Genomic DNA, 18,809 nt, shown 5'->3' with positions numbered 1-18,809 from the left:
TGTCTGCAAGGTGGTTTTTCTTGTTACCCCGAGTTTTGGAGACTTCCTGAACATTTGAGACCGGAGAACGCTTGACACCAGTTCAGCATGTAGATATACCCAATCAATTAAACATCTTTGTTGGGGAATTTGACACGCAACCACACCCTTACTTTGAGAATACCTAGGAACTCGCACCTTGCCTAAATGAGTATTGTCATTCAAATGTATATAACTTAATCCTATTTTTGTGGTCCTTTATTTTGCTGGTTCTTAAAGCACTTCTTTCTACAAGAAGCATTTTGTGGCTGGCTTAAAAATTGAGAGGGTACTACATGATAGCAAAAGGCTATACATTGTACTCAAAACAAACTTTTTATCATAAAAAAATTCAAAAGATTATCCACGCATCTTTAACTAACTGGAAAAAACTGTTTAGATTGCAAATATCACAGCAAGGAAAAGCCCTGACATGCAACTCCAACAATGAAGATTTGCAGGAAAACTTTTACATGTGATGTAAATTGATGTCCATGAAATTTGAAAATTGAACTGCTCATGACCGCAGTTACATTGTGGCTCCCACTTCAGGGTCAGCTTCAACAGGTTCTGGCACGGGGTTGTTCCCACCACCTCTCAAGCGTGAAGAGACATTGTCAATGGCCGAGTTAAGTTGACTGATCTTTGCATTCAGTGTCTGGCGAGTCTTCTGCTTTTCAAAATCCGTATTGATAACAGATATTTAGAATTATATCATGCTAGATAAAACAGAGGCAGTGGAGCTGGAAAGGTGGTTACCTCTAAACCTTCATCATAATAGACGGGTCTCTTTGCCCTCCGAAATCCAGATTCATCTTCATTCAGCAGTGACCTTCGGATCTGCAAAGGATATGAAACTTTAATCACTTGCTGATGATACCCTAAATGCTGTACTTCACCCAGTGCATATCACCAGATATGCAAAAGGTACTCCTGCACTCTTGAGGCAAGCAATGGCAGCAAAAAGTGTGCGCTGTATTGAGAGCGGAATTTAAAAACACCAACAAGAGAATATGAGAACATTCAATGAACAACCCATAGCAGGAAAACATTCACCAGGCAAGAAGCCAACAGAGACAAAGCAGTTGCATCTTCAACCTCATAATTAACAGGTAACCAGTAAACCCATTCAATTTGTTGATTAGCCATCATTGGAATTTGGAAAGTTGTGAAAATGATGTCATAACATCAAAACCATGCAGACTAAATTCCTCGGTAAAATAGAGCATCCAACTATAAGCCTTAAAACAACATACTGACAGATTTAAGGGTCATAAAATGATGACATGATACATGCTTTGAAGCATAGGAGAGGATTACAATCAGACAAGATCACAGATGGACATAGGACAGCCACATGAATGTCAGTCAAGTGAATAATCCCAAAAAAAAAATTTATTGATATCATGTACTTTGTACAAAAGTAAGAATGTTCACCTGAGGTGCGAAGACATATGCCAATGTTCCACAAATTGCTCCTCCTAAGAGGAAACCAGCAAAAAAATCACCACTTCCACCACTGGAGCCATTGCTGCATATGCAAGACAAATATAAACAATCACTGTAATGACAATGTCATTTTGCAATAGAAATATGACCAGAGTAAAGGAAAGCACACCAAAAACAAGGCCAAAAGGCATATCATACAGTCACCATTTTAACATGCAAATATTTAAGATGACGAACTTGATACATATAGTTAAGTTTGATTCAGAAACTCATATGAGCAGTCTGTGGTTCTTCTGTGAATTGATGCTGATTAAAATTCATGTGAACATATCGCTGAATTTAATTATGGACAACTGAACATAACCAATACAAGGAAAGGCAACATCCAGCAACAGGTATGGCCTTGGTTTGTGCAGTGTGAACACAATCAGCTTTATCAAGAAATAAAAAATTTAGGAAGAACTACTGAAGGCTGTCTCATTTCACACTTCAAGGAAAGTTGTACAAACCCCCAAATTCATGGTGGAAAGTCTTCTTTGTTGAAGACAAAAATGCAGTAGAAATCTCATATCTAGTAAACTGTCTGTAATACTTACAAGGATAGGGAAGAGAGGGAAACATCAATTAGAAAATGAAACAAAAGGAATTACTAATAAAAGCCTTGTCCTAAGAGGATGGCGAGAAGAAATCTTGAATGAGAAAGGAAATTATTTTGATTGTGCAGCACATTAAGAACTCAATAAGAGAGCACACTTTAGCAATTTCGTAGAAATAACATGCCCAATAGAAAGAGAACTTCTAGCATTTAACAAAGATTACTTTCAGAGGATGAACTCTAAGAAGCCGTTCAAAGAGTAGTATACCTGTATTCAGAGCGGACAGACAACCTTCCTGGATTGTTCTTCTTCGAGCTCTGACGAACCACAAGTTGTGAACGGCGGCCGCCAAATGCTTCAAGCTTCTCAGACTGAAGACCACTCAACTTCAAACAAGATCCACCTGAAAAATCCAAGAAAACGAACACAAGACGAAACAAAACCGAAGATCAACGCCTTAAACTTAAACCTAATCACAATCTTCAATCAAGAAACAATCTTTCATAACTTTGCATTTTATTTTATTTTTTCTTTAGAACTATCAATCGAAAGAAACGAAATCAATAACTAGCGATCTGCAAGTGCATCGATTTGGATCGATTGAAGTTGTCATTCAAGCGGATTCAAGAAGTAAAAACCTGAGACTAAGCGAAACAAACCCTAGAGTTGAAGTTGAAGTTGAAGTTGAAGTTGAAATGAAGAGGGCATAGAATAGAGAAGGAGCTCACCAGAGATGGAGAGAGTCGCGGAGGAAGCAGCCATGGCGATTGATTCGATTCGAATGATTGGAGAGGAGGGATGAAGAGGAGATGCTGGCTTGAGAGAAATCAGGGGTTGTTTATTAGGGTTAGAAAATCAAGCGAAGAAGAAGATATCAAATAAACTTTGGTTAATCCGCCACCCATTGTTCTGTTTGCACTAGAGCGAGCTTTCGCCACGTGCTTGCTACACAGGTGCACATCAATCCAGAATATTGAATGGACGGAGATCCATATTAACCACTCACACGAATCTCAATGCAAGCTTAAATGGTTAGCTGACTGAGCCTTTTTATCTCACTATTGAATTTTTAGAGTACTGTTTTAAATTTGATATATATATATATATATAACAGTTAAATAAATGTTTTTTTTTTTTGAAAAAATTAAAAAATAAATTAAAACACAGAAATGGGAAAAAGTTAATGAGAAGGATCATTCCTAAGCAAAAGGAGCTATAATACATTGAAGGGAATACCAGCACTCCCATGTTTAGGCTTGCACCAAAGCTCCAATACATGTCTCAAGAGCATGGTGGTAATGCAGATATAGCATAAATATCTAGACGCCTCACATCAGGAAGCCAAGTAATTTGGGTAATAATTAATTCATTCAGAGTATTGTAACTGTGAAATGTGAAATTCAAGAATGAAAGACAGCATTGCATCACAGATTAATTTGCATTTCTGGCAATATTAATCATAGTAATGACCACAGATATTACTTCCATCTTTCCAAAAAAAAGCGTTAAAACAAAAATCAAGAAGATGCAATTGAGACAGAAAAATAGGGAACCAACCAATACTAAATCAAGGACTAAACAAATGTAATACATGGCTCCACATCAGGGATGATCAAGCTACCACCACTCAACAAACAATACGATAATCATGACCATAACTGAAGATTCCGAAATAAAATTAATAACATATGAAATTTCATTATGCACACCAATAAAGAAATTTAGCACTCTTTAAATTATTATGGCACCCGAAGCAAGATTAAAAAACAAAAAAAGAACATTATCTATTCAGTACATAATACTAAAAGCTGTCAACTACTCTGCCTCAAATAAGAAGCAATTTATGAAGTCTCATTCATAATGAAAAGATGCATACAGATATCTTGTGAATGAAATTTGTACAAAAGTTAAAGCTGTTAGGAAGTTACGTGTAGCTCTCTTCAGCTTTCTGCATCAAAACAAGATGTAATCTATGAAATTTCATTCAACATAAAGGATAAATACAGATATTTTTTTTTTTTGGGGGGAAAAGAGCTCTGAAAGCTATTTATTCAAAAAACAAAAAACTTACAACTGTCTAGATATTACAAGGTCTCATAGAATCTGAAAGAAAGAAAACAGACTTCAAAATTAAAGAAAGCATTAAACAAAATGCTTCATAAGCCAATGTGGAAGGTCTCTTCCTTGATGATACAAAATCAGAGCATGCTTGCTGGAACCAAATATGGCCAAGTCAACAGAAGACTTCATCCAACGAAGAGGAATGATGTGGATCTGGGGAAACATGAACTCTTCCAAATGATAGCAAATATTCTCTATCAATGTCTCAAGACGCCAATCAGCAAGCCGGGAATTCTGGTTTATGGCAGCTAAAAGATCATAGCTAGCAAGGAAAATCTGTTTACATATAATTCTCTGACTCAGTGTACTCTGCAACGCAAAAAGAAGGGCGCAGGCTTCAGCAACAATAAAGGATTCTGCAATCATTGGTCCGCAACCGGCAAGAACGAAGCTTGAGTTGAAGTTGGAGATGGAAAAGCCAACTCCAGACTTGACAGATTCAATATTCCAGACTGCATTAACAAACAGGAATGGAGCATCAGCAGAAGAGAAATTATTAATTAAAAGGTTCCTACCAATAACAGAAGATTGATTGAAAGAGTACTCCCTGACATGGGCCACAGCTTGTGAAGAAAGGGCAATGCAATCCAAAGGAGTATTCTGGAAGATGAGATTGCACCTTGCTTTCCAAATAAGCCAAGCAGTCACAGCAATAAAGGATTGAGACATCAAGTCAAAGTTATTCTGATTAGAACAGAGCCAGAATCCAGATGTGAAATCATTGCAGAATGAAATATTTTTACCAGTAGCAGCATTAATCAAACCCCAAATACGTTGAGCCTTTGGACATAAATTAAAAAGATGTTCTGCAGTCTCAAAATCAAGATTACAAAAACCACAGAAAGAGCGAGGCCCCAAGTTTAATCGGTAGAGGAACTCATGGGTTTTAATAGCATTATGAAGAAGAAGCCAAATGAAATGCTTTACCTTTGGAGCTATATTGAGATGCCATAAAATAGCCCAGCCTTCCCATGAATCAGAATAAGCATCACCATTACAGAGATGGTGATAAACCTTGGAAGGAATGGAGTGCTTATTTGATTGAGGAAGCCAAACCCACAGGTTATTGGAATCAGCAATGATTCTCTCAGACTTAATAGGAGTAAGATTAATGTTGTCACCAAAGATCAATAGGAGGCTATTCAAATTCCAAGAGTTCCCATTTAAACAATCAGAGATGCATAAATTCTCAAGAGATATCCATGTTAAGATCGTAGGGTTTAAAAAGCAATAGGAATCTCAAAAATACCAGGGGTCCAGAAGAAACTTGGTATAAATAGGGTTAATCTTATTCATCCACAAGAAAGGCTTAATATGAGAAGCAGTTAAGCACAGACCTCTAAAGAACCAAGAGCAACTAGCAGGTATAGAACTAGACCAGAAATTTATAGAGCCATATTTGTTGTAAAGGATGTCAACCCAGATGGAATCATGCTTGTTAAGATATTTGAACACATTTTTTTAGCCATCAACGAAATTTTTAGAGATACGAAGATTTCGAATAGACAAACCCCCCTCAGCCTTATCCAACATAATATCTGTCCAACTCACTGAATTCATGCCTTTTCTATTGCCACCCTTAGCCCAAAAGAAAGACCTAGCTGCTTTAGAAATGCCATCCAACACAGAGTCAGGGACAGGATACACTGAGAGATAGTATATAGGAGTAGAAAGAATGGAGGAGTTAATGAGAACAGTTTTACCAGCCTTAGAGATTCTAGAATGGTTCCAAAGAGCTATGGAGTTATTGATCTTATCCAGCAAATTCTGAAAAACAGTCAGTGCAAGACGCTTAGGAGAGATCAAAACTCCCAGATATTTGAGAGGAAAAGTCCCAGATTTAATACGAAGGATATTACAGATACTGACCTTAAGCCTGTTATTAAATCTGGAAGGAAAAAAGATTTCAGACTTGAGAGGATTGGCTCGCTGACCAGTAAGATGTTCATAAATTGAAAAACATAAATTAATATTTCGAGCGACGATGAACTTGTTCAGAAGTTCAAAAACCTGGGACTACAGCATCTGTACAACAAAGGAACTTAGCATGACAAGATCATTCTGGCAACATAGAAAGAAAAACATTTCATTTATTCAATACACAACACTTATTTGGCACCGATCACGATGTCAAGAATTAAACTTCATCAACATAAAGACACATTCAGATATTTTTGTGCAATAAACTTGTTCAGAAAGTTCAAAATGTACCGAGTAATACACAAAGAAATATAACATTTTTTCAATCAATATACAAACTTAAAGAACTCTATATTATATCCTGGCCTTCAACTATTTGTATAATGATTGATATAATGTATGCAATTTCATCTCTCATAAGAAAACGTGCATGTGAAAGAAGGTCAATAAAATATCTAAGCAAGAGAAACAAGTAAACATTATAAAATTAAGAACAGAGAAAACAAGCATAAATTTGGTAAACAAAAATTTCGGATAACATGCCAAAACCTATAACATCGCACACTTCAACATAAAGGAAACAACTTACAGAAGACTTAGCACAGATCATTGTGCCATGTCTTCATCCTCTTCCCCCTCCTCATCATCACTCAACTCAAGTTTACTAATCAATTCATCCAAAGGCAAATCATCATCCCCACTAAGCATAGATGCTGTCTCGGATGGCCTGTGATCTTTATTCTTGTAAATAGTCATTTGATCAAGCATTCCTGTTGGATTCTCCTCCAATTCCCTCAAGAACTCTTCATACTCATTATTCCTCTTCTCCTCAGAACCTCTACCTCTAGCACCATCATCCACTTCCATCTGCATCCTCTTCAGCCTCCATTTCCTCTGTTTCCCATGTTTCCTCTGCCGTTTCTCTTCATAACTCTTCTTTATCAGGATTGCATAGGGCAACTCAAATCCCTTGTATTTACCCATCTCCACATCATTGCTATTTGCGGAATAAAGATCATAACCAAGCACAACATCTCCTTCTTTCAATAGATGCCCAAGATGAGTCTTTATATCGAATGTAGTGTCGTTCTGGCCGAAATCAGACATCCTCGCAACCTCAACACGGGCAAGACAATACCTTGAGCCAGAGACAGTAACTTCAGGGGTCTTTTTCCTTCACATCAAGCACAATGAATTCCACAAGCTGGCGACTTGAGAGCAGAGCACCGAATGGCGTCCTCCAATATTCATCCGCGTCTAAAAAAGCAGTGCGGAGAGTCTCTGGATCCACAAGCAAGATGCTATTGCTGACCTTAGCACAGATAACAAGGGGGCCGAGATTTCCCAGGCTGTTGGAGACTTTGGGAGGGAGGCATATCAAATCCTCACGGCAGATGGGGGCAGATTTCTACGGAGAATGTGTACTTATAGTTGTAGTTGTTGCTCTTTGTATCGTGCGACACGAGCTGTTTGTCGGAGCGTCTCCGGACGGGCACGACGCCGGAGACGAATTCGACGAACTTCATGGCATGGCTACGGTGACCGAAGAAGAAATCAACGCCGGAGGAGGTTTCTTTGATGCGAACGGCGCGTGCGGCGGCACCGTGGCGGAGGATGAGCTGCTCGAGAAAGAAAAAGGTGCGCCGATGGGGGACGTGCTGGCGGAGCTGTACAGCAGCCACCCACTGGTCGGGAGATGCCTGTGCGCGGGAACAAGACTCGCAGAGGCGGTCTTGGACGGTGAACTCGACAAGATGCGATTGTTCGAGGATGGCACCGTGAAGGGCCTCGCGCTGGACACGTAGCTTGACGTGGATTCGCTTGGAATGGGGCTCCGTCCAGACGAACTCGCCATGGACGAGGCGCACGAGGCGAGATAGGGGTTTGTGGATGCGGCGCAGGCAGAGGGAGAGGAGTGCCGGGGACTCGAGCTCAGCCCGGAGCCATGATCGCGGGGGCTGGAGCCATGAGCTGCACTCCGGGCAATGAACGATGGCGGCGTGGCGAGGAAGACCTTCGGTGATGTCGACGCGCGATCGGAGACAGCGCGCGCACATGTTGGCCGGGTTTGGCTCCATGGGCACGCCACAGATGCAACAGAGCACGGTCCCTAGGGTTTGAGGAGGGACGAACATCCCCGAAGACGCCATGTCCATGTCCATGGATCGCAAGGAGAAAGACGAGGGTTTGAGGGAGAGAGACGATAAATTAGGGTTGGCAATGGCGGCAGACTAATCACTGCGTAGTAGGTATATATACGTTTTTTAATCGGGTCGGATCTAATTCAGCTTCTTCTCATACCCATACCCGAACCCGTTATAAAGTTGTCTTTTATTTTTTTTGTCTTTATGGGATATATTTTTACTAACTATCTATAAATTTGACCCTTTAACCATAAATCAAATATTATTTTTTTTTAATTTATTTTTATGCAATCATATAAAAATATTTTGTAAAGTTGCCCACTTTTACAAGGGCCTATTAAAAAAAAAAAAATCAAGAAATTAAATTTCATCACTGAATTTACATCAATTAGAAATGTCAGTATATGTGCATAGAATAAGAGAAAAATAATATTTGGTCAAAGAATTTTCAGTTCAAGATCTTTGCATCCTGTGACATCTCTATATTTCAAAAATAGTTTCTCAATTGCTGATAGAAAGCAAGCATGAACTTCTGCAACCTGGCAAAAATATCAATGGAAATATTAAATGTCATAGAGATAATTTGAATTGCTTAAACTTTTTGGTCTTACATTCTGAAATGCTTTTCAAATTTAGAAAAAAAAAAAATTACCTCAACTTTTGTAGGTTTTGGATTTCGTCTAACTTGAATTGGTTTTCCAACTACAATGTGTATTGGTGTACGATACGGAATGGGAGATCTATACAAATTTAAGCACAATTAAAAAAAAAACAACACATCAAATTTAAAATTAAGAAATCTTTTTGTTATTAAGAGAAGTACCCAAATGCTCCCCAGAATACTAAAGGTGCAAACCGGAGAGTTCTAGCAATATGATGATATAATTTTCCTTTCGGTTTCCACCATCTATAAATATTTCTCTGAAACAAAAAGGAAAATTAACAGAAAAGGTTCCAAAATATAATACCAAATAACAACCAGAACTATAAATCATCAAACCTGGCCAAAACAAAACACAGGGACTAAAGGACTGCCAGTTTCAATAGCAACTTGAACAAATCCATGCCTCTGCTTCAGAAATGCAACCTAGAACCAAGACAAGAACACATGAAGTTCCATATAAATATATATATATATATATATATATATATATTTCACATAATCACCAATTCCACAAACCTCAAACTCATGGTTCATATACATAACTTCATGAACTCCACCAGGAATAATAATACAACTATGTCCAGTTTCCAAATATTTAACGAAATTCTCCTTTGTAGCTGATATGAGACCAGACCAAGTAGCTATTTGTCTAAGGAATGGAGTGTAGAACACCTGAATGAAACTTAAACACATTGTAAAAGATTCAGAGATCTATGATATAAGTTGATGAGAATTGAAAATAATAAGTGATGTTAAAGCTTACGGCACTGCTAACAAGGCCTTTAGTCTTAGCAAGAGGCATCAAGCCAGTGATGCTTAAAAGAGATAGAGAGCCAAGAGGAAACACTGAATGTGGCTCAAGAGCTAACACTGCAGAAAGAGAGAGAATTAAAAAAAAAGTTTATTTTTCAAATAAATTGATACTTATCATATACACTGAAAAATGCATTAGGTTATATACCATAAGATTTATTTGGATTGAAAGCTTTTGTTTCTTCAATATGCAGAGTCATGGGGAAATAACCAGGCACATATCTGCCTACATATCTGTCTAACAAAAGATTGACAAACTTAAGCTTAAACTGACCATAAAACTGGTAAAAAGGATGAAAAAGAGTGTAAGAGTGTCACCTGGCAAATGCCTGGCCAAGCTTGCTATTTTCATTCAATGGAATGGCCATGAGAACAAGAAGAAGTCCTACAATCCTTTTCATTCATTTAAAGAAAATCATAAGTCAGTGCAAATAAAAACAAATAGTTTCTTCAAAAAATTTAAAAAAAAACAATAAGAACAGATAGATAACTAAATAAAAGCATCGATTATAGAAGTTATATTTCAAAAAGTATATATATATATATATATATATAAGATTACAGGAGTGCTGCATGGGTGGAGCTGGAGAAGAAGAGGAAAGAAGAAAGCAGGAGAAGGAGAATGTTTAGATGAATGGCAGCGAGCCAGATGAGCATGGCTATGAAGCAGTGAGCTATGGAGTGGCATCTTGTTCGAATCACCATTGGCTCAGAGCTTGACCCTTCTTCCTTCTCTGCTTTCATTCTATCCTAACTAGTTTTTGAGGTTCAATGGAGTGTGTTATTTCTAAGGATATATGGGGGGCGTTTGATATCTGAATACTAATTTAAGATTATTGGATGAGAGTGTCTTTAGACGAAAATTTATTTCTTTACTTATTTATTTTTTAAATAAATAAAATGATTCTATATTTGGAAGAGAAAATATGCTGAGTTATCATGGGAATGTGCTTATCTCATGCTTATTTTGTGTGAATATTATCTAGGAAAGCATTTGATGCAGTGTTAAGCATGCTGGCCGGAGATTACGTGAAATGCAGTCTGCGTGAGCTTTAAATACTTGAAATTCTGGGAAAGCTTTCGATCCTTAACTTCACTAGTAAATGACAGCCATATGATCAAAAGAATAAAATTAAAAAAATTAATGCAATTAATAAAAACTCAACAAAGGGGTGGTGGCGCAGTTGGCTAGCGCGTAGGTCTCATAGCTTCTGAGTTATCCTGAGGTCGAGAGTTCGAGCCTCTCACCCCAAATTTTTGAAACATTTTTAATCACATTAAGTTCCGGTATCAACTAGTAATGATTACGTTACGCAATAACCTTCTTCCCTTAAGTGCATGGCAGATGTCACTGATGTGGTGTCATCTCCGTATGTCATTTTACAATTGGGATAATTGATAATTAAGTCTAAATGGCAATGGACACATGAATACAAGGGCGTTTCTATGTTGTGTCACTTATATCATTTTGCTACTGTACAACGAAATGAAATAAAATCACCTTAATTACGGGAAAGAAAATTCATGTTTATGTGATATCATTTTAGATATGATATTATTTTAGTTATATATAATAACAAATCATTATTCCCAATTATTTAGAATTAGTTACATATATTTTTATTTTTTATTAAAAATTTTAACATTAGATAAACTAATAAATTCTATGTGATATCATTTTAATTATATACAATAACAAATCATTAGTCCAAATTATTCAGAATTAATTATATCTCTTTTTATTTTATTTTTTATTAAAAATTAAAAGATTAGATAAACTAAGTTAAGGTACACTATTACATAAAATTTTTATTAAATACTACTTATCTATTATTTAGAATTTAGTTACATCTGTCTTATTTTTATTAAAGATTAAAAAAATTAGAACCTCTCACATTGTGAAGAGCGATGGGAGGTTCGCTTCACGATGATCTTCCCGGTGAGTGGAGGTCGTGAGCCGTGATCGACAAGGTAGAGCTGGAGGTAGTAGAGGAGGTTGACTCGCTGTAACTACAACCAAAACGGCAACAGGACTCCAGTCGGGCCTTGGATCCGTGCCCTCGCTTCCCATCGTGACCTCACTGGAGGCACTCCTTCCCGCTAAGGCGGTGAGCCCTCACAGACCGCACTAAGCATCGCCGGGAGGAGATTCGAGGACTTGGATCATCCACCGAGGATCCTAATGCTCTGGTTGGGAAACCGTTAGACCGCGTGAGATCCAGTCGAAAGTCCGACCTCGATTGGCCAGTAACCCGCCTCGCCTCTCGTGGTTTTCTTCCACCACGCTCCCAGAGACCCGTTCATCTCGACTGCAACCACCGCCTCCGTTCTTCTGCTATAAAACTTCGAATGCCGCCATCGATTAACTTGCAAGCGGTGTGGGGGCCGGGCACCGGCGTGCTAAAGTCAGAGTAGAACTCCAAGCTTCTCCGAGACACTGCGTGTCCGGCCTAAGGCCAATCGGGGGCCATCACGTTACCGCTACTTGTCACTGGATGAGGTTCGAGAGAGGCGATGGATGATCTTCCTTCAAAAACCCAAGTGGCAGCTTGATCCTGCATCTCCATCTCTAACTCAAGAAACCTCTAAACTCAGGAAAGACTTGGCCAAGATAATTGTGCTGGATATTATCTCGGGTCGAGACAAGCGAAGATATCTCACAGGAGGTTCCTCCCACGCCCGAACACTCCCGAGTGGATGTCGTCTCACGACTTCAGGGAAAATTCCTATCTCGCCACCCTCTGCGATGAAGAGGAAGCCATTAAAAGCTAGCAAGATCGGTGAACTAAGTCTCCCAGCGAGTTAGGTCCTAGTGTGTCATTTCCATCAAGCCTTGGTCGCGAAATTGGATCCGTGGGCTCTGGCTCGGGGAATCTCAGTCCTTCTGTCGAATTCCTCCATCGCATGGACGTGGCTTCCAGCTTGTAGACATCCTCGACGTGAGAGCGACTTGGTAGCCATTCCAGCGCCGAGTAAACTCTACAAATCTTTGCTTCGGGTCTCGCTCATGCCGCCAAGGGTGGTGCTTCCACAAGTTCATTCGAGCTTTGCATGCAGAAATTCATCGTGCTTGATCACCGAGCTAACCGCCTTCCTTTTCCGACATTCGACGTGATCTTGATAAGTGTGTTGTGATTTCTCCCAGCATGAAGACCGGTCGCTAATTCCATCGACCACCTGGACGCCGCCAGAGATCAAAGGTAAGAGTGGTGAAGGCGACTCAGATCCGCAGGCTAACAACCGGGAAGCCAGGAGACCGATTCCCAGCAAATATCGGGGGTGTGGAAGCCTCGCCCCCACCAGACTGACCGCCCGGTGAGCTCCGCCTCCCGGGTCCCTACGTGCGTCTTCTAAATTTGCGCACGGTGAGTGGACTCCCAGGGGGTATCAATAACTCTCCTCGAGACCCGTCCGCGGGAGCCCAGCTCCCGGTCGATGAGAACCATGCCAACCGAAAAGATGGCCAACGCTCGGCGCCTCTGCTTCGGACCGCTGGTCCCGAGCCTTTAATCGTGGTATTACCCGCGCGCTCACGTTACATGCGTCACGAACGGATCAAGGGAAGTGCGTCACGACCATGCATCGGTCGATGTGAGGGGTGTAAGGTCGACCATCGCACTGGTCGATGTTGAGGGGTGTCGGCCGTCGACCATGCATTGGTCAAGGTTTTTATTCCCTCGATGACGGCTACGCGACCATGCTGCCGCACAGTCGGGTGAGATAATTCCAAGTGGCAACGCTGCAAGGAGATCACGTGTGTTCGCTGACTTCTTCTCATCCGGATGTCCAAAGTGGTCCGCCACCTTGCACACCTTAACCGCGCAACTGTGCAGCGTTCACTTGGGCTCTGCTTAACCCTCGTGGGATCTTGGGCTCCTCTCTTGGCCCATCTTGCTTTTAAGAAAACTCGATGGCGCGACCCCCTCGCTAACGATTTTCCCCGGGCCTATTTACGAGGCCCAACGAGAAAACAAAAGCTCAAACTCATCCACAGATGTCCAAGGATGTTCTCTATGGTGAATTTGCTCCCAGAATTTGATCCCTTTTGTAATCGCATTTATCCGCCAACCTTTCCTCTCCACCAGATTTTAGCTGGATTTTTAACCATGGTTTTTGGTCTTTAGTCCCCATCAACTTTTTCCAAGGAGATCTCAACCCCGCTTCTTGGAAAGGGATGACATCTTCTATGGCGCGAGGAAACATGGCACAAGGGAATGCCCGACATCCCCTGCGAGATGTTTCGTGGACCCTGCTGTCCAGATATCCGAGGGGGTCTGCGTCAGGAGGGGCGATAAGCCTAAATTGTTCGAGATGGAAGACTCGAATCGGCGATTTGAGCTAAAGTCGAGCGACTACTTCACTCTAGACAAACGGGAGGACCCAGCCAAGGGACAAGAAGGAGCGAGACGGAAGAAACCATCCTCAAGATGGAATGAGGAAGCTGGTTTCCTACCACAACCACCCAGATCTTCCAAAAAGAAGGGGAACTCCAATATACAACACCAAGGTACAATCCCAGATCCCTTCTCTTTAATGATTGGAATGATTTTGCAACTCCTTCAACTATTGCAATGCTTGTGGTATTTCTTTTGCAGTTTCTTTTGCATCATAGGAGATAACTTTGTTTGTCGCACTCATGCTAGAGTCAACTAGAATGTCTTCTTCAAACTCAGGAGTGGGAAACCTCAATCGTAGGTTCCACTCTGTGCCCTCATAGTTTCCCAATGAACATTATTAGTTGGAATGTTAGGTTGGGAAAGGCCCTCACGCTTCCTAGTCAAAGACTTTCTACACCTTCACCATGCGAGATATCTCGTTTTACGAATCCAAACTTTGCTCAATTGATTCAATAACTTGAGATCACTGAGCTGGCACCAAACTTGATCAATTCCTCTACCCCAGCCCTGTTCCACGGTGGTATGATCGGGTGGGTGGAATAGTTGTTTTACTTGAGGGATTGGTTTGCTGCTGAGGGGCCCACTCGTCTCTCTGCTAAACTTAGGTTCAAATCTAATGATGTTAGTGGAGCTATACTCTCGCCTATGGACCAAATGCTGAGCTACACGAAATCTGATTTTTGGAATGAAATTAGACTCTGCCTCCCTGTGGGGTTGGAGTTCCATGGGCTGCACTGAGTGATTTCAACTCTATTTTTCGCTATTGAGGACAAATCCACTCGGGTTGCCCTAACTATGGGTGACATTAAGCGCTAGTTTTTAGTGAGGGATCCGGGTTGTTTGAGAACTGGCTTTGGGAAAAGGTTTATCGGGACGATGGTCAAGTAAATCAATCTGCAAAAGCTAGACCGCTTCTTAGTCAGCCTTGGATCGAAACGCTCTTTCCCAAAACCATTCCAAAACCGCCTTCCTGTGCTCGGATCCGATCATGTCCCTATCAGATTAGAGTCCGGTAATCATCCCTCCTTTCAGCGCCCATTCCATTTTGAGCGAACCTGGTGCTCGGTGGATCATTTTCCTGATCTAATCGTAGTGGTGGAATACGCAATCTATTTCAAGGATGGGGCTTAATGTCATAGCTAACATTGCTGAAGACTAGAATTTGTATTCGTGCATTGGGCTAAAGAGGCGGACTTTGACTCGATCAAACTCAAAAAGCTGGCTTTTAATGCCATGAGATCGACCTCACTCGATAATTTCAAAGAATCCCTACCACTGCTGAGCGGAACTTGCCAAAAGGCCACCTACATTTTAGACTTACACATAATACTCAAACACGAAGTATTGGAAGCAGGCAGACTGCGGCCGGGAGGTGATGAAAATACCAGATTTTTCCACTCTGTGCTAATGGGCGACGGAATAGAATTTTATCCCTTGGATCACCAATAACAACGTAGTCGATATAATGATATGCATAAGGATCTTTGCCCCTCTTTTACCAAAAACTGCGTGGCTCGACCCAGGACTTTCGTATCAAGTTAATTGGGGCCAATCTTCTTGGTACTAAGTATCACCATGATCATCATCTCTTGATATTCCTTTCACTCTTGCAGAAAGTTAGGCAGAAAGGCGATCTTTGATTTGGTGCACGATAAAGCCCACAGGCGGATGGGATTCCGATCTTTTTCTTCCGGTATATATGGGATAGTGTGAGCGATGTCTTCAACCTTTGTGAGGACTCTCTCGGGGTAAAAGCTAATCTTGAAAGGATTAACGGGCTCCCACATTGCCTTAATTCCTGAAATCCCTTGCCCAGCAATCCTCCTCTATTATCGCCCACTCGGCTTGATGTAACTCTTCTTTCAAGATTATTTCCAAGATCTTGGCGAGCAGACTCGATCTAAGCATTGATTCTTTAGTTGATAGACCTTTCGATCTGCGTTCATTAAAGGGAGATGTATTCATGATACATTATGTCACTTGCTAAATGAACTCATTTTCTTCATGCAAAAGAACCACTTCCCTGGTTTTATTCTCAAAGTTGATTTTGAAAAGTTTTGACAACGTGGCTGGGTTTCTTGTATTGAACTATCAGGAGAGGGTTTGTTTGAAAAGTGCGTATGGGTGGATTAATGCTCTTCTCTCATCCTCCAAAGCAAAATTCCTCATCAATGGTAGCTAATGCGGCTATATGGGCGAGATCTGGAGAGGGATTAAGACAAGGGACCCTCTTTCCCTCTCCCTCTTGTCGTTGTTGATGTTCTTAGCATGATGATCAATAATGCTTTGAACTCGGGGGTTCTTCATGGGGTTGTTACGGGGAGATCATCGGGGTCAAGATGTCACCTCAATTCACGGATGATCTTCTCATTCCCGCGAACCCGGAGGAGGGAAGATCTGCGTGTCATCAATGCTTATCTCTACTTATTCAGGGGTATCTGGGACTCATTATCGGATAAGACTCTGCTTTGCTATGCCTCTCAGATCTCACGCCTCACACTACTCTTGCTGCGACGATTCATTGTGTGCTCATGCTCGATACTTACCTTGGCATACCTATTTTTGGGTGGACGAGGAAGCAGACTGGGATCTCTGGTGAGCAAGAGTTATCTAGACTTGTTCCCGAAATCCAAGTTGCTTTCAGCGGTGGAAGACTCACATTTGTCAATTCGGTCTTGACGCCATCCCACCCTCTGAATGTCGATCTTTCTGCAGTGCCGTGTGCCAAAAACATTGATAAGATCCATCGAGAGACTTTTCTTTGGTGCGCCGGACTCTCGGCAAAGATAGTGAAAATCGAGGCTAGTTAATTGGGACGGTACGTGTCGTTCAAAGAACAAGGTGGATGGGGTATACTCAACCTACGCACTTTCAATAGTGCCCTGTTGGGGAAAATGGTGGAGTGGAAAATCATTCTGGTTTCTAAGCAGTGTGGTGAGAATATTATCAGGAAATTTATCTTTTTAGGAATGTTCCAATGTGGAACCTCTTCCATAAGCATAAAAGAGACCATCCCTTCTTTTGAATGGCATCCTGCGCTCCCTCCCTTCGCGAGAAAACATATCATCACATCTGCGCAAGATGGATCCAACACTCTCCCAGTTAGATAATTGGGTTGAGGACGGGCCCACGGCCGATATCCGCCTCATTATTTTTCTTTAGTAACATATTGAGGATTCGATTCAAGCTTATGCGTTGAGGCACACATTGATCCCTACTACGGTGATTTTCAGGGCCAGGAAAACTTCTCTGATGCCATCTTAACATCGTCACCACTCCGTTAAGGATGTTAGAAAGCTGACCCTCCGCATGATGGCAGTACGTAAGAACCTTCTGATAAAATGATGGGATTGCTAGTCTGTAAAGCGAGGACACCCTACCATTTTGAAAGGTCGCTTTACCATAAAGAAGATCGCACCTTTTCACTAGTTTGGTTAGCTTGGGACAACAAAGATTTTAACACGGGAGAACTTGGAAACTTAATGCGTGTGCTGACCTTCTTAGATACCACCGCTTGTGTTATGTGTCCTTGTGAGGATTGAAAATGTGGTAATCTCCTGCATTGCCTTCATGGCGCACATGCAGTATTACTTTGGAGCCCAGCATGCGTGACAAGATCTCAAGGATCTTTGGGTGAATTGTTGAAACAGGCCACGAGTTCCCAGACCCTCTATCCCCACTGGGATATGCTTGTTAGAAGTGATCCTCGATTGGAATATTTGGGCTAGAAGAAATGCCGCGCATTTTTCAATTCCAATTGTCTCTCGTCGGAATCTAGTATTGTTAGGGTCGTACGTATGATTATATCACGTGATAGTCACGGCTCGAGAAACCAGAAGGCGAGCATGCGACCTTTGGCTAAAATCGAGAGAATCTGGATTTCCTCGACTGATTCGGTTCCTGAGTTCCTTGCGAGTCCCTCATCCCAGGCGAGGGGTAGGAGTCATTTTGTTCCTTGCTATCCAGGATCTTTGTGATCATACATTATATCTACTTGCTTTCGAGGCAGCGGATTCTGTCCACTCCTTGTGGACTTTTCGCATTTATGAGTCATGGCCTTTGTTTGCTGTATCTCTTTTATATTGATGAGGCGTGGTTTTGTCCACTTTTTGAGTAAATAAATAAATAAATAAATGAGATAAACTAAGTACATATATACTATTACATAAAATCTATACTAAAAATTGTTTAAAAATATCTCTCCATTATGATCTTCTATTTAAAGAGTATCTGACTTTTTTTTTTTCTCATGAGAGTGTTTAATGTCTAAAAATATATCCGTTTTATATATAATTTTTAGAATTGAAATAAAAATAGAGAGTCAAGCAAAGTCTTTAACTTATTCTTCATATTTACACCACTAGACCAAGAGTTAGGTTTTCCTCGAGGTGGAAAGGCAAATTCCAGTGGGAGAAAAAGACAAAAAGGGGGAAATCAAATTGTTAGGCATGAATATTAGTCCGTAGAAGAAGAAAAATGACACCATATGGATCAGGTGCACAAAACTTGACCTAATGAGAGAATCAAGCAGTGAGAGAACATACGGTGTGGGTTAGAACCATACCTCAAAATAATGCCTTCAGGAAGTACCTCTCTCTAAATCTCATCAAACTGCACTCATTGCTAAATACTCCCATCCTGCAAAATGTATAACCAAATTTCACGTACTGAGATTCAAATATATATT

At 40.8% G+C, this 18,809-nt stretch overlaps 4 protein-coding genes across 4 annotated transcripts; all 4 read right to left on the bottom strand.

Moving 5' to 3' along the window:
• Positions 1-367: 367 nt before the first annotated feature.
• On the bottom strand, positions 368-2,949 carry LOC120257962. Its single transcript, XM_039265271.1, has 5 exons — positions 2,792-2,949; positions 2,331-2,466; positions 1,456-1,549; positions 778-858; positions 368-688 (listed from the first exon to the last, which is right to left on the bottom strand). Exons 1-5 carry the CDS (start codon positions 2,823-2,825, stop codon positions 548-550), a joined length of 486 nt encoding a protein of 161 aa, XP_039121205.1. The 5' UTR covers positions 2,826-2,949; the 3' UTR covers positions 368-547.
• Positions 2,950-4,088: 1,139 nt separating this feature from the next.
• Positions 4,089-5,371, bottom strand: LOC120259160. Its single transcript, XM_039266707.1, has 2 exons — positions 5,112-5,371; positions 4,089-4,636 (listed from the first exon to the last, which is right to left on the bottom strand). The coding sequence occupies exons 1-2, from the start codon at positions 5,155-5,157 to the stop codon at positions 4,206-4,208; spliced, it is 477 nt and encodes a 158-aa protein (XP_039122641.1). The 5' UTR covers positions 5,158-5,371; the 3' UTR covers positions 4,089-4,205.
• Positions 5,372-6,591: 1,220 nt separating this feature from the next.
• LOC120259441 (60S ribosomal export protein NMD3-like) lies at positions 6,592-8,331 on the bottom strand. The gene is given in 3 exon segments (XM_039267045.1): positions 6,592-7,277; positions 7,279-7,503; positions 7,505-8,331. Coding segments are annotated over 3 exon segments (1,554 nt in total). The 5' UTR covers positions 8,267-8,331; the 3' UTR covers positions 6,592-6,710.
• A 319-nt stretch (positions 8,332-8,650) lies between these two features.
• Positions 8,651-10,468, bottom strand: LOC120259487 (diacylglycerol O-acyltransferase 2D-like). Its single transcript, XM_039267099.1, has 9 exons — positions 10,288-10,468; positions 10,044-10,118; positions 9,874-9,959; positions 9,676-9,782; positions 9,429-9,584; positions 9,249-9,335; positions 9,072-9,169; positions 8,901-8,988; positions 8,651-8,787 (listed from the first exon to the last, which is right to left on the bottom strand). Exons 1-9 carry the CDS (start codon positions 10,428-10,430, stop codon positions 8,686-8,688), a joined length of 942 nt encoding a protein of 313 aa, XP_039123033.1. The 5' UTR covers positions 10,431-10,468; the 3' UTR covers positions 8,651-8,685.
• Between the last annotated feature and the right edge of the window lie 8,341 nt (positions 10,469-18,809).

Source organism: Dioscorea cayenensis, chromosome 4, assembly GCF_009730915.1.
Source record: "Dioscorea cayenensis subsp. rotundata cultivar TDr96_F1 chromosome 4, TDr96_F1_v2_PseudoChromosome.rev07_lg8_w22 25.fasta, whole genome shotgun sequence".
In the NCBI taxonomy this organism is placed as follows: Eukaryota; Viridiplantae; Streptophyta; class Magnoliopsida; order Dioscoreales; family Dioscoreaceae; genus Dioscorea; species Dioscorea cayenensis.
Note: the sequence above shows the minus strand (reverse complement) of the source record. Positions and strands in the feature narration are given on the sequence as shown.

Bases quoted from the DNA above. Each gene is read 5' to 3' on its own strand.
- LOC120257962 (XM_039265271.1), bottom strand. From the start codon at position 2,825: ATGGCTGCTTCCTCCGCGACTCTCTCCATCTCTG. The intron at 2,467-2,791 runs GTGAGCTCCTTC...TGGATTTTTCAG, and splicing joins CGCGACTCTCTCCATCTCTG to GTGGATCTTGTTTGAAGTTG. The intron at 859-1,455 runs GTGAACATTCTT...TATCCTTTGCAG, and splicing joins CATATGTCTTCGCACCTCAG to ATCCGAAGGTCACTGCTGAA.
- LOC120259160 (XM_039266707.1), bottom strand. From the start codon at position 5,157: ATGGGAAGGCTGGGCTATTTTATGGCATCTCAATATAGCTCCAAAG. The intron at 4,637-5,111 runs GTAAAGCATTTC...TTGTTAATGCAG, and splicing joins ATCTCAATATAGCTCCAAAG to TCTGGAATATTGAATCTGTC.
- LOC120259487 (XM_039267099.1), bottom strand. From the start codon at position 10,430: ATGGTGATTCGAACAAGATGCCACTCCATAGCTCACTGCTTCATAGCC. The intron at 10,119-10,287 runs GTAATCTTATAT...ATGAATGAAAAG, and splicing joins TCCACCCATGCAGCACTCCT to GATTGTAGGACTTCTTCTTG. The intron at 8,989-9,071 runs GTACTTCTCTTA...AAATTTGTATAG, and splicing joins GTATTCTGGGGAGCATTTGG to ATCTCCCATTCCGTATCGTA.